The 14,197-nt window shown below is 63.6% G+C and overlaps 1 protein-coding gene across 2 annotated transcripts; it reads right to left on the reverse strand.

Moving 5' to 3' along the window:
- Nucleotides 1-80: 80 nt before the first annotated feature.
- On the reverse strand, nucleotides 81-11,284 carry ZNF512B (zinc finger protein 512B). Of its 2 annotated transcripts, XM_039479543.2 has the most exons (17): nucleotides 11,181-11,284; nucleotides 9,374-9,484; nucleotides 8,931-9,073; nucleotides 7,932-8,060; nucleotides 7,197-7,837; nucleotides 6,887-7,092; nucleotides 6,718-6,789; nucleotides 6,477-6,614; nucleotides 6,199-6,323; nucleotides 6,011-6,103; nucleotides 5,744-5,842; nucleotides 5,485-5,655; nucleotides 4,972-5,166; nucleotides 4,663-4,764; nucleotides 4,333-4,395; nucleotides 3,711-3,809; nucleotides 81-3,347 (listed from the first exon to the last, which is right to left on the reverse strand). In XM_039479543.2, the coding sequence occupies exons 2-17, from the start codon at nucleotides 9,480-9,482 to the stop codon at nucleotides 3,096-3,098; spliced, it is 2,637 nt and encodes an 878-aa protein (XP_039335477.2). In that variant the 5' UTR covers nucleotides 9,483-9,484; nucleotides 11,181-11,284; the 3' UTR covers nucleotides 81-3,095. The 2 variants fall into 2 exon arrangements, with proteins under 2 accessions (XP_039335477.2, XP_039335476.2); XM_039479542.2 differs by lacking the exon at nucleotides 11,181-11,284 and having other exon boundaries at nucleotides 9,374-11,037.
- Nucleotides 11,285-14,197: the final 2,913 nt, after the last annotated feature.

A 14,197-nucleotide genomic window follows, 5' to 3' on the forward strand; every position in this document is an offset into this window, starting at 1 on the left:
GACTCGTAGTTCGGCCGCCGCCGCGTGGCCGGAGGACCCGCCCCCTGCGTTTCACCACAAACTCAGCCGCACAAAAACCCTGGAAAAAAAATCAATAAACATTTATTTGATACAGTCATTTCAGTACATACAGTGATGGCCCGTCCCCACGCCACTCGGGACCAGGGCGCGGGGCGGGGACGAGGACCGGGGACAGATGGTCACAAGGCGGGCGGGGCCCGAGCTCACCGTCGAAACATCTCGCAAATAAACACTTTGTAGATAGAAGATATATGTATATATATATGGTTACAAGTGATAGCTGGAGCCTCTTTCGAAATGCACTTATGTACTGAGAACTGGCATCGAAACGCCCAAACCAAGAGCCCCGAAGTGCAGGGCGCGCGGCCGCGAGGCAGGGGCGGCCCCGCCCGGGTCCGGCTCGCCGGCTCCTTCCCTCCAGCGCCGCCGGGCAGGGGGGCGCGGCCACGCGGGAGGCGCTCACCTGCCTCCGCACCAGCAAATAAAGTGCATCCCACTCTCTGAGTGTCGGCCCGGCGGGTCAGCCCTTCCGGGCCCCTTCCTCTCCGGGCAGGGGGCGTGCGCTGAGCCCGAGGTAGATCTGCAGAGACGGCCCCGACCGGGCCGGCGCCCACCGCGCCCTGGGGTCTGCCCCGCGGGTCCCTCACCGACGGCTCCCGGACGCAGGCCTTCGTGGGCCAGCGCGGGGCGCGGGCAAGCCCTGCTGAGCTCCACCCGGGGCCCTACCCCTTGGGAGGTGGGCTCTGCAGACCAGCATGTGGGAGAGGGGGGCAGAAAGGAGGGGTCCGACCCAACAGCCACGTCTGGCAGCAGCCCCCACGCCTGCCTCAAAGACAGAGGGGCTTAAAGTGCTAACATCAAGTTACCCAGGACTCCCCTTCCCACGCCAGGGGCTACTCGGGCGGGGGCTTTGGGAGCGTCCCGGAAACTCGCCCCCAGCAAAAACCAGACCCTCTTCTCTCCTCCCCAAGGGCCAGGTACCTGAGAGACTGGGGCAGGCGCCACACCCTGCAGAGGTGTTCAGGTCCAACCTCCTCCGGCCATGGGTCGCCAGGCCAAAGTGCACCTAGCCCCCCTGCCAGTGCCTGCTCCCTTCCCCTCGTGAGGCTGCCCCAGCAGCAGCTGCCAGACCCCACCCTCCTCCAGCTCCAGCCGCACCCGTGCAGCTCTGGGCCGCAGGAAGGAAAGCCTCCCCTGACCCTCTGTCGCTGGCCACGTCCACTCTTTCCAAGACTCCATCCTCTCATGAGCCCGAGGTGTGTGTGCGTTGGGGGAGTCCAGGTCTCCACACTCCCTCCCTAGCACATCCAGCCAGGGCTGCTGAGGGTCAGAGCCTTGTGGCCGAAGGATAAAGCCAGAGACAGGAGCGCACCGCAACCAAAGTGCTCCTGAAACTTGTCTCCCTACTGCTCCAGGCCGAGCCCAGCTGGGCCCCTTCTCCCTGGGGGATGGGTGAGGGCAGGTGCTGGGGGCAGAGGCAGTACCCAGTACCGCCTCCCTGAGCAGCAAGGGACCCAAACCCCAGGCCCACCATCTGCACCAGGAAACCCTTAGCACCAAATGTCAGATTGTTGTGAGTTTTTGTATAAAAAACAATTTTAAAAAAAGGTTGTTACTTGTCACAGCAACAAGACTGGCATCCACTACACCCAGGAGACACACGCACACGGGCAAACATCAAAATTCACATCATCCAGGGTCAGTGGGGATGAGCCCTCAGCCCACTCCCACCCACCCTGGAAAACGGCCTCCCTCCAAACCCACCCCCTCTGAGCCTCATCCTCCCTGCAATGCTGTGGTTGGAAGGCAGGGCCCAGGGAAGGAGCCAGAGGCCGTGGCCACCTCTTTCAAGCACCCTGGACTCCCTGCCTGACCCCTGTGGAACCCATAGACCCAGCCACCCTCAGGGCCACAAAGGAGGCAAAGACACCTCTGGAGCTGCCACCAAACTGCTGTGACTTTGGCCAAGCCCCTCCCTGGCTGGCCTTCAGTTCTGTATCAAATGACCATACAACCAGAAACAACGGGGACAGGTTAGAAAAAAAAAGTGAGGAGGGGGCTCCCATGAGAGCTTGGCCACTGGGCCTACCCAGACACAGACAGAAGGCTGCCTTCCCCCAGTGGCCACTCAGAGCCAGGCCAGCTCTGCTCAGCTTCCCACCCCACAGCCCAAGGGCTCCGGGAAGACCCCAGGGCCCAAATTAGTCCATCCCTACTCCATGAGGCTGCTCCAACCTAGGCCTGCAGTGCCCAAAGGCTGAACACTGGAGGCAGAGCACACTCCAGGGGCCGCACCCCCAGGGCTGGTGGCTGTGTTGGAGGGCATCGAGCTCCTGCTGCCTTGTAGGTGACAGAAGCAAAACCCTTCCCTTACCCCAAGCTGGGAGCACTAGACAGGCCTGTGGGACAGGGCCTGAGCACAGCAGGGATTGCAGTGACAGAGGAGGGGCAGGGGTGGGGGGACGGGCCAGGCCTGGAGAGGTAGAGAATAGAAGCAGGGGGACAAAGTGGGGACTGAGGGTGGGCAGGAGCCGGTCAGCTCAGCATGGCAGTGGTCAGACGGGGGTCTGTCCTGGGAGGTAGCTGGGGGTGCTGGAGTTCCAGTGTTGGGGGAGGTGGGGCCAGGATGGTGGCTGCTGGCTGCCCGGTGGCTCAGGTGCCCTGACCAGCCCAGAACCACGGGTTACCAGGGATGTCTGAGCCTTGGGGGAGCCAGGGTGTGGCCCCATCAAGGCCTGAGGAAGCAGAGCAGGGGAGCCAAAGGCCATCTGCCCGCTCCACACTGCAGCCCCCGAGGCCCCAAGGCCCCAGACACATTCCCACAGGGAGGGGCCCTACTCCCGGCTATTGCACTTCTCCTGGGCACACCTTGGAGAGCCCCAACCCAGGTGTGCCCTGTGGCAACCTGAACAGGGAAGGGCCACCTTCAGGGAAGGGAGAGTGGCTGGCTGCCCCCTCCGGACGGATGAAGAGGCAGGGGTGGGGAAACTGGAGGACGGAGGTCCTGGGGCTGGCCCTGCCCCGAGGGAGCCAGGCGTGGCGGCTGCGTGGGGGCTGGGCCCCACCCACCAAGCTCACTTTTCAGGCGCCTTGCTGGCTCCCAGCTTCCGGCCAGTGGAGCCCCGGGCCCCCTTGTCCCTGCACCCCAGGGGCCAGTCGTCCCGGCGCAGGGGCAGCTTGGGCACAGGCTCCTCTGAGGGCCGTTCCTTCGGCTTTCGGCCCCGTTTCTTCCCGCCTGCCAGATTTTTTTTCTTTTCCTTCTTGGGCACCAATGAGTCCTGGCTCCGGTGTTTAGGAGGTGGGTCTGCTGACGTTCGGAACCAGTTCTAGGGACAGGAAAGCGCTGATGAAGACCCGGGACTAGACGCTGAGCACATGCGCCAGGTGTGGCCTGAGAGCTGAAGGCCTGGCAGCCTTCGGAGCCAGGCAGGCACCTGCAGCCAGGCTGCCAAGGGCGGGACTGGCAGACATCCTCGGGGCAGCTCCAGCTCCAGGTGCAAGCCTTCCAGTTCTCCCAGGGAAGGCAGACCCCACTGAGGAGAAACCACCAGATTTCTCCATGTTGACCGCTCACCCAGGTACACTCCATGCAGGCCACTGACCTCTCTACCCCCAAGGGGTGCCCAACCACGGCCCTGGCCCCTCCTGAGCTAGCCCCCAGCCACAGGCCCTGGTGATGGCCCTCGCACCTCTGCATGGGTCTTGAGAATGTGGTATTTGACGCCACTCTCGGAGCTGAACTCCTTCGGACACAGCAGGCAGCGGTACTTCCCCGCCAGGTGGGCCCCCTGCAATGCACGGGCAGGCCAGCCCCCAAAGGTTAGACCCGCCCCAGCCCTTGGAGGACCCAAAGCACCCAGATCTGTCCTAAGCCCTTACTCATGACTAAAGAGTCAGGGTCAGGGGTGGCCAAAGGAAAGCTGAGCAGTGCCGGGGACCATGCCCAAGAAGGGCCGGGAACCACTAGGTTGCCAGGGCTGCAGGGGTGGTGGGAGAGAGGAAGGGTCAGGAGAGGCAGGTGCCCACGGGAAGAGCTACAGATCTTTGCTGAGCATGCCCTCTGCCTGGATCCGGGTGCCCACTCCTGCCCACATGGATGCAGAGCCCCAAGGACAAGATGAAGACCCACTGGCTTGTGGTTGGGGCTAGGGGTCAGGGAGGTGTCCTAGGGTGGCATCAGCCTCCGGCCAGTCCCTGGGTTCACGGAAGAGGCAGCCGAGTTGAAAAAGTGGGGGGCAGGGCAGGGTCCCACACTACTGTGGGAGGGCCTGCACTCGGTGAGCTGGCTGTGGGGCAGGTCCCAGAACTGACCTTGCTGCAGCTGGCAAGATGAGCCTTGAGTCCGGACACGCTGGAGTAGATGGCTTCGCAGCACTGTGGGGGAGGCAGGTGTGGGCGAGGGCCTCTGGTGGGCACCCCACACCCAGATACACCCCTGCCCTAGCCCAGGGGATCTCTGAGGCCTCTTTGGGGCAAGTGAGGCTGTGTGAGTCCTGGGGATTGGGCAGGCTGGGCATGCAAGGCCTGGGTGGGCTGGGCACCTCCTACACAGTGTCAGCCTCCGCTCCTGCCCAGAGGGCCACACCGGGGCTCTGTCCCTGAATGGCTCCCCACGTGCCCCACCCGGCTGCCTCTGCTCACGTCGTTGGGACAGTTGACGTGGCCTTTCTCCTTCACTTCATTCTTCCACGCCTCTAGCAGCTGGGGGTTCAGCGTGGGGAGCCCCGGCCGAGTGTAGTTGAGCTGTGAATTCAACAGCACTAGGGTGAGCTCCAGGCCAGAAGACACCCCCGGCGGCTCTAACGCTTGCCTCGGCAGCCGGTGACACTCGCCACAGATGGGGGGGCAGCGGGTGGCCCAGGTCACAGGGGTGGCTGTGCCGAGGCTAGGGCCAAGGCAGGTCCTGCCCAGAGGCCACAGCGCTTCCCCAGCTCCGGGCGGGCAGCTCACCCGCGCAGTCTCAGGCACGAGGTCGTCCTTCATGCGCCTCTTGCTCCAGTCGCGGGCCAGCTCGTCCTCCGCTATCTCCTGCAGGTGGAACACGGCCACCTGGGCCGACGTGCGGCGCACACGCCCGCTTGGGGTCCGCTCCACGCCCAGCAGGTCCTCGGCCTCCGGGGACTTGTCCGTGGGCTCCTCGGGGGGCTGGAGGGCATGGAGGCCAGAGTGAGCCACAGGAACGAGACGGCAAGAGGCAGGTCAGGTCAGTGCACAGCGGGGCCACCCCGAAGGCCGGCGGACCTCCTGGCCTCGCAGTGTGCTGAGGACACAGCTGACGCAGCCAACCCCAGGGAACACGGAGGGTTCACCCTCCCGCCTGCCAGGACACACGTCCCGTACAGAGAGGGTCGGAACGCAGGCGTGAGGCGCACAGGCACAGATAGAGTGGGCACCAGAGGCACACACAAGGCACGCAGCACACGGACAAGCGCCACAGCACGGGGCCACGGCAGAGCCACTCACGGGGGCCGCGTGCTCTGAGCGCACGTGGTAGTCGTGGCCGGCCTTGGATCGGTATGTCTTGCCGCAGTGGGCGCAGGGGAAGGAAGGGCTGTCCACCTCACAGGGCGGCTTCCCGCAGCGCCGCTGGTGGTACTGGTAGCCCATGAGGCTGGAGAAGGCAGCCCCACAACCCTGGGGGGTCAGACCAGAGGACGAGTGAGTGGCCAGCAGGGCGCCCCCCCCGCCCCCCCCGCCCCGCCCCGCCATGGCCCCCACTGACCTCCTGGGGGCAGCGCAGCCGTCCCATCTGCTTCAGCACCTTGCGCAGCCGCTCACGCTCCTCCTGCTCGCCCCCCTCAGAGGCCTCGCTGTCAGAGGGCTGGGGACAGGCTGAATCTCGGTGACCCACCCCCACCACGGGGCCCTGCCCCGGCCCCTCCCCACCTGGGTGTCAGGCCACCGTCATCCAAGGTTGGGTGCTGGGGGCGCCACGGCGAAGGCGGGGCGAGGTCAGAGGCCATGCTGGATGGGGGCTGGGCCGTGGTACCTTGGCGCTGTGCTCTGCCATGGTGTGGTAGTTGAGGCCCGCCTTGGACTTGAACTGCTTCTGGCAGTGTTGGCACTTGAGCGCGTCCTGCAGCTGCAGGGGACCCACGTGTGGGAAGCCTGCCCACGGCCGATCCTCCCTCCCAAACCTGTGCCTGTCACCAAACCCATCACGGCCCGCTGCCTCACCTTCTGACACACCTCCATGTGCTTCTTGAGCCCCACGAGAGTCTTCCGGGTGACCACGTTGCAGGTGGGGCAGACGGCTTCCCCGCGCTCGTGGATGGCCCGCTGCCACAGCTCCTCGGGGCCGCCTGTGGGCAAGGCAGGGGCCTCGAAGGTTGTGGGGGTCCTGGGTGCCCTGGACGCCAGGCACAGAATCCAGTCTCCACACTCGGCCCCATCCCCGCCCTGTGGGATCTACCCGCAGTCTAGAGCTGCCCTGGGCCCTGCCGGGCAGCTCCTACCTGGGGCTGGGTGGGCCGGTGCCTCCTTGCTGACAGCAATGGGGGAAGCTGGCACCTTCTTCCGGACGTCCTCAGGGCCCGGTCCCTCCTGCTTCTTGGAGCGGTGAACTCGGGCCTTGTCCTCGGCTTTGACCAGGCCTGTGGGTACACAGGGGGCGGGGTGAGGCAGGGGTGGGCTCAGGAACTGTCCCTCAGTGGACACCCCTAGCCCTGGAGGTGCACACGGGTGGGGGGGTCTTACCTTTGAGCCCAAAGGTCCCTGAGATGGAAGGCTGCTCCCCTGTAAACTTCTTGGGTGTTTTCTGTTTCCTTCCTGACTCGGGGAGAGAAAACGGGGGCCACGACTCTGGTCAAATAACCTTCAGGAGGCGGAGCCACCCCACCCGCTGCCCCGGGGGCTCTCGTCTTACTGTGCTTTGTTCGCTCAGGGTCCTCCTCAGGGGCAGACGCGGGGCCCGCAGCTCTCAGTGCCTCTGGGTCCCCTGAGGACCTGCTGCTGGTGTCCGCACTCAGCTGGAAGGCCGAGCTCTGGCCCACGCCAGAGGGGCCGTACCCCCCGTTCTCTGGCCTGGCCTGCTTGGGTGGAATTGGGCAGGCGTCCAGGCTGTCCGCAGCCCTGCAGGGAGCAGGTGAGGTGAGGGCCAGGAGGGCCTGACTTTGGGCCCCATTCCCACCAGGCCACAGCCGAGGAGCACCCCAACCTGGAATGAGCCCCATTACCTTTTCTTACCACTGTTCCTCCCTGTGGCACGAGGTGCTTTGTTTTCCGACTTGGTCAGCAGCACCATTTTGCAGGGCGGTGTGTGTCTGCTGATGGCAATGGGCCTGCTGACCGTCACCGGCTTGCTGACCACAATGGGCCTGCTGACTGTCACTGGCTTGGTAACCGGCATGGGTTTTGTGGCTGTCACAAGCTTTGTGACCGTAATGGGTTTGGTGACAGGTACAGGTTTGGTGACCGGTACAGGTTTGGTGACCGGCACAGACTTGGTGACTGTGATGGGCTTGGTGGCCGGCACGGGCCTGGTGACCGGCATGGGCCTGCTGATGGTGACAGGTTTGGTGGCCGGCACGGGCCTGGTGACCGGCATGGGCCTGCCGACCGAGACCGGCTTGCTGATGCCTATGGGCTTGCTGACACCCACGGGTTTGCCAATCGTGACAGGTTTGCTCACTCCAATGGGCTTGCTGACCCCAACGGGCCGGCTGATGGTGACTGGCCGGCTGATGGGCCCAGGCTTGGGGGCAGGCAGGGGCCGGTCCAAGTGGTTCCAAGTCCGGTGTTTCTCCAGCTGGGTCTTAGAGGTGAACGCGGCCTCGCAGAAGGGGCAGGGGAAGGCCAGCCGATCTGAGATGGCACCCTGGGCAGGTGTGGACAGGTGTGGGACAGGGCCCCAGGGGCCTCTGCGCAGACACACCCCGAGGCCTCCTCTTCCCCGACCCATAGTCCCTTACCCCTTGGCACCGCTGGTAATGGTACTTGAGCCCGTAGATGCTGGGGAACTCCAGCCAGCACCCCGAGTTTGGACACTTCACCCTCGAGTGTGCCTTGAACTCATCCTTCCAGTCGTTCATCAGGGAGAGCTGAGTGTGGGGAAAGGCAGCACTGCTGACCTCGGACCACTGCCAGCCCAAGCCCGAGACTCAGAGCCCTCCCCAGGCCTGCAGGGCACACACACCACGTGACTTTGGTGGGAATTCAAACCGTCCCAGCAGTGGCCAGGCACAAGGCCTATTCTGGCAGCCCACCAATGTGACCCCCAGAATCTCACGGCACATCAAATACTAAGCCAGGCCTCAGGAAGCCTGACAGCCCAGTGCCACACCTGAGGCATAGAGCTGGTACCAGATGTGCCCAGGACAGATCAGGCCAGGACAGTGGCTGGACAGGAAGACCCCAGATGAGCCCCACCATGGCCCTGATGGACAGGGAGACCCCAGGTGAGCCCCACCGTGGCCCAGATGGACAGGCAGACCCCAGGTGAGCCCCACCGTGGCCCTGATGGACAGGGACACCCCAGGTGAGCCCCACCGTGGCCCTGATGGACAGGGAGACCCCAGGTGAGCCTCACCGTGGCCCAGATGGACAGGGAGACCCCAGGTGAGCCCCACCGTGGCCCTGATGGACAGGGAGACCCCAGGTGAGCCCCACCGTGGCCCTGATGGACAGGGAGACCCCAGGTGAGCCCCACCGTGGCCCTGATGGACAGGGAGACCCCAGGTGAGCCCCACCGTGGCCCTGATGGACAGGGAGACCCCAGGTGAGCCTCACCGTGGCCCAGATGGACAGGGAGACCCCAGGTGAGCCCCACCGTGGCCCTGATGGACAGGGAGACCCCAGGTGAGCCCCACCGTGGCCCTGATGGACAGGGACACCCCAGGTGAGCCCCACCGTGGCCCAGATGGACAGGGTGACCCCAGCATGAGCCCCACCGTGGCCCTGAGGGAGCTCACAGGAATGTCTCGGAGGGTCTGGGTCTCAGCTTTTGGCCGCCCCTTTTTCTTCCCTTCTGTCTTGTCGATGGCTGGACTTCCTGGGTCAAAGCAGAGAGGGGCTTGGCCGGGCACTGTCTGTCCACCGCGGACCACCGGCATCCCTGCAGCACACAACACAGCAAGGCTGGAAGCCGTGCAGCACTGCCTACCGCTGGTGGCTGCACAGGCCCACAATGAGCACCACTGTCCCAACACCAGGGCGCCGGGGCAGGGGCTGCGGCCAGCGGAGGACAAGAAGCCAGGGCTCTGCGCTACGTCCGAGGCGATGCTACCCTGCTTAGGTCCTCAGGAACTCCATGGCCCAGCTGGGTGCCTGGAGACAGGACGTCCAGGACGTGCCCACTCCTACCACCTGCTGCCCAGAACCACCTGGAATCGACGTTGGCCCCAGCTCCTCTTACCCATCTTTGGTGGGTCGTGCAGCATCGGCAGTCGGCCGCCATCCTTCCCAGGACCACTCCTGCTGGACCCTGGGAGCCGACGGCCTCCAACGCAGAAAGGATCCGTCATCTCTGCAGAGCAAGTGGACATTCCGTGAAGCCTGACGGGTCCCCTGTGAACACGTCGGGGGGCTCCTGGAGCCCCATGCTCCGCAGGCCCTCTCTGATCAGGGAAGAGGAGCCTGGCCTCCGTGGCTCTGCTAACATGGGAAGCAAGTGATGGGGGCTTCGGACACAGGGGGAGCTGCCTGTCAGGGTCTCCCCAGACAACCCAGGAGGCGTCATCAGTTTGGGAGGAGCTAGTCCTGCGCCGAGACCCTCGCCAACGTCCAGACCCCCTTCCTGACAGGTGTGCAGCTTCGAAGGTGCCGCTGAAGCTGACGCACTCCTACCCAGAGCTGGGAGCGGTGTGTCCCGGGGAGAGGTGCCTGGCAATATTCCTCCTCCGGGGGCCAATTATGTCTCTGGTGAGGCTGCTGGCTCACAGGCTACCTGGCCCAGCGGGGGGCCCAGCTTCTCACTGGGGCCCTCATCCCTTCCCAGGCAGACCTGATGCAATGCCCACCCACCCAGGCAGGCACCCTTGGAATCCTCACCAGACGCAGACGGAAACCCGTTGAGGTGGGCTGAGGACCCCTGGCCCACTCCAGCACTGCACCTGGCTCCTGTCCACCCTCTTGGCAGCTGACCTGCCCCCCACCCCACCTCTCTAAGCCTTTCAGTCCCGCCTACTGACCCGCCGCCACCACTTCAACCAAACGAGTCAGAAGCACCGGCAGTGAGCCCAGGCTGCTGGCCAGAGAGAACGCCCTGCTGCCCCAGGCTGGACCCCGAGGGCCTGAACTGCTGCGAACCCCAACCCGAGAGCTGGGGAGCAGAGGAGATGCTGGGCCCGACCCTGTGGAAAGGCCCTGGAAGCGGGTGGGACAGGAAGCAGGGTGAGGGCTGAGTGGGGAGGTGGCCCCTCCTGACAGCTTGTGATTAACTCGGATCCCAGGGGATGGGAAGGGGCTGCTGTGTCCGCGAGGGCCAGAGAGCTGGGGTCAGAGGTCAGGACAGTCATCGCCCATTGCCAAGGGGGAGGCCAGTGTCGGGGACAAAGTTCTCTGGAAGGCCTCACTTTGCAACTTCGAAAGGAGACAGGGCCGGCAGGAGTCATCCCGGCCCCTGACGCCCCCGGTGGCCCGGGGTGCAGGTGCCTGCCGAGGCCCCGCGTCCAGTTTTTTGGAAGCCTGGGCGAAGAATTCACAGTAGTGGGACCTGAGGCCAGGGCCGGCCCGGGGGCAGAGACGCGACTCGCGCCCCGGATGAGAAGGGGCCTCGGCCCTCCGGAGCCCAGCGGGGTCACCCAGCCGCGGCGGGGAGAGGGGGCCGGCGGCGCTGCGCGCAGAGGACGCCGGCTGCGGGGCCGCCGCGTAGGCCGCTCGGCCCGGGACCCCGGCCCAGGCCCGGCGCGCGGGGAGCGCGGCCCGGGACGCGCACCTGGGGCCGGCCCCGCCACCCACCTGTCACCTGGGGCCGCGCGCGGGGCGCGGGCCTCGGCCTGGCCGGGCAGGGCCGGTCGCGGGCGCGGGGTGGGGGGGCGAAGGCGGTGAACCAAAATGGCGACTTTTTCTGGAGAAGGAGGAGGCAGGAAGACGGCGCCGGCGCGGGGCGCGGGGGGCTCCGGGCCCGGCCCCCTCCTGGGCCCGCGCGCGGGGTCGAGATCGGGGCGCGGCGGGCGCCGGGGCTGCGGCCGAGCGGGGGCCGGGGCGCGGCGGGCGCTTACCTGCGGCGCCCAGCGGGGCTGCGGCCGGGCCGGGCCGGGCCGGGGCGGGGGGCGCGGGGCGCGGGGCGCGGGGTCCGGGCGGCGCAGGCTGCGCGCGGCGCTGCGCACATGCGCGCTCCCGCCCCTCCCACCTTTGACAGTTTTACTGCGGGGGGAGGGGGCGAACTCTCGCGTTATTCCCGCGGCCGCTCCGCGACGGGGAGGGGGGAGGGGGCGCCCCGCGCGGCCCCGTGGCCCCCCTGCTCGCGGTGTCGCCCCCGTCGGCCGGTCCCGCGGCCCAGAGTGGCCGGTTCTGCAGTCCCGGGGCGGGGGCCGCGTTTTGGACCGTGGGGTAAACTGAGGCCCCATAGCGGGGCTGGGCACTGCCGGAGCCCGGCGCGCGGATTGAGGCGGCCTGTTTCCCCCGCGTCCTGGCCGGCGCGGCGAGGGCGGCCTCGGGGCGCGGGATCCTGACCTCTGGCTCTGGGTGCCTGGGCGGGACTGGGCCCCTTTCCAGCTGCCCCCGGGGGATCGCCTGGCTCCTGGCAGTGCCTGGCGGCTTGAGGCCGTGGGGCTTTACCGGGGTCACTGACCGTTGGGTCAACCTTCCCCGACTCTGGGGGCGGTGGTTCTGAGCCAGTGCCCATGCCTTCTCTGCCCCAGGGCCTGGGCTTCTGCAGGGGACACTGGGGTCCAGGGTGGGCTGGGCGGTCCGGAGGTGACCGAGCACTGAGGGCACGGGCCTGGGGAATGAACGAGGCGGAGAAAGGTGTGCCCTCCTTAAGAGCACCCGGAGGGCCGGGCGCGGAGGCTCACGCCTGTAATCCTAGCACTTTGGGAGGCCGAGGTGGGTGGATCACCTGAGGTCAGGAGTTCAAGACTATCCTGGCCATCAGGGCGAAACCCCATCTTAAAAAAAAAAAAAAAAAAAAAAAAGGAGCACCGGGAGGAGGTCCGTGCGCCTTACCTGGGAGGCCCCACACCAGTCTGGCACAGGACCCACAAGAATTCCCCCCAGGAGAGCCTGCCCACCTTTCCTTCCTTCCCATCCCTCCCTCCCTTCCTTCCTCCCCTGTGGGTAACCCCCCATATAGGCACCGAAGAATGAGAGCTAAGCAGAGCCCTGGCACAGTTACGGTTTGAGGAATATCTCACTTTATAGTGTTACTACTCAGCTGTTTCCTTTTATATAATCCTTTACATAATCATATATTAGTTTATAGAAATAGGGCTTGAAGAATCCCTTTATATAATCCCCTCTATATAATTATATAATAGTTGATAGTATGAGTGCCTAAATAATATTTTCTTACATATATACCTATAATTATATCTTAGTTCAGCATCGGAGGAATGCCTAGAGTGGACACAGTACAGAGCATGAATTAAGGAATAAGCAGCTTATAATCGGAGGAATGCCCAGAGCAGACACAGTGCAGAGCATGGTTTAAGGGAAAACAGTTATACCAGGACAAGAATCCATGGCCCAGGCGGCAGCGTTCAGTATCGTAAAGATGGCAGGCTTGGGGCGAGAGCCACTCCTCCTGATAAAGGAGTTGTAGGACCTTGCTCCAGTTCTTGTGGAAGGCTGCCCTCAGACCCGCAATCCACCTCGGTGACCGTGAACTTTATCAGTTCTTGCTACTGTGTTGCTCAAAAAGCATCTTCCCACAGAACCCATTGGAAGCTGCCAGAAGGTGGCGGTAACCTTGACAGCTCTGTCACTGCTGTGTGATTTAAGCATCATCCGATAAATCTTCTTAGAAGTAGTTTCCCATAGATAGATGTATCGCACACTATACCCCTTTACTGCACCTGGTCCTTGCCTTTGTGGGAACGGGCCCCTTGCTGTGCACTGTCCACCTCCCAGCCTAGGTGACCTAACGGGGGTGGACCCCATGTTTTATTGCTCACGACCCTATCACTATCCTTAAAGATGATTTCACTCACTGCCCTGCCCCCTAACCTATACACAATAAATACTCACGCTTCTGGACATTCGGGGCTTTGCCGCCTCGCCAGCCAGCCTCCCCTGACTCCGCTTATAGGTGGCGTGGCCCCCCGAGCCCGCTGCGTTTTCTTTGTACTTCTGTGTCCTGCCTCTTTATTTCTCGGATCCTGCGCCTCAGCACAGCATAAGGCAAACCCCACGACCCTGTGGGGCACTCAGCTTTTCATCGGGTTCCCAATGTGCCCTACACTCCCCTTTCTTCTTTTGTTTTTTTTTCTTTCTTGAGATAGGGTCTCACTGTCATTCAGGCTGGAATGCAGTGGTGTGATCTTGGCTCACTGTAGCCTCTACTGCCTGGGCTCAAGCAATCTTCCCACCTCACCCTTCCAAGTAGCTGGGACTACAGGTATGTGCCACCACACCTGGCTAAAGTATTCATACAGATGACGAGGTCTTTCTGTGTTGACCAGCCTGGTCTTGAACTCCTAGGCTCAAGCAATTTTCCTGCCTCAGCCTCCCACAGTGTGGGCATTACAGGCATGACCCACCACCTCCAGCTGGCAGGGCCATTCTTACCTGATCACAGCACCCATGTCCTAGGGAAGGCCTCAGGCCTCAGGAGGGAAGAGTCAGGGAGACTCTAGGTTTTCATCTTGTGCCTACAGAGGTTTTTTTTTTTTTTTTGAGATGGAGTCTAGTTCTGTTCCCCAGGCTGGAGTGCAGTGGTGCAATCTTGGCTCATTGCAACCTGTACCTCCCACGTTCAAGCAATTCTTCTGCCTCAGCCTCCCGAGTAGCTGGGATTGCAGGTGTATGCCAGCCACTATGCCCAGCTAATTTTTTAAGTTTTTTTTTTTTTTTTTTTTTTTTTTTTTTTTTTTGAGACGGAGTTTCGCTCTTGTTACCCAGGCTGGAGTGCAATGGCGCGATCTCAGCTCACCGCAACCTCCGCCTCCTGGGTTCAGGCAATTCTCCTGTCTCAGCCTCCTGAGTAGCTGGGATTACAGGCATGCGCCACCATGCCCAGCTGATTTTTTATGTATTTTTAGTAGAGACGGGGTTTCACCTTGTTGACCAGGATGGTCTC

This window comes from Saimiri boliviensis, chromosome 9, assembly GCF_048565385.1.
Source record: "Saimiri boliviensis isolate mSaiBol1 chromosome 9, mSaiBol1.pri, whole genome shotgun sequence".
In the NCBI taxonomy this organism is placed as follows: domain Eukaryota; kingdom Metazoa; phylum Chordata; class Mammalia; order Primates; family Cebidae; genus Saimiri; species Saimiri boliviensis.

Excerpts from the sequence above, each read along its gene's own strand:
- ZNF512B (XM_039479542.2), bottom strand. The coding sequence starts at position 9,503 with ATGTCCACTTGCTCTGCAGAGATGACGGATCCTTTCTGCGTTGGAGGC. Across the intron at positions 6,324-6,476 it reads ACCGGCCCACCCAGCCCCAG|GCGGCCCCGAGGAGCTGTGG; the intron begins GTAGGAGCTGCC and ends CCTTGCCCACAG. Across the intron at positions 4,396-4,662 it reads ACGTCAACTGTCCCAACGAC|TGCTGCGAAGCCATCTACTC; the intron begins GTGAGCAGAGGC and ends CCTCCCCCACAG.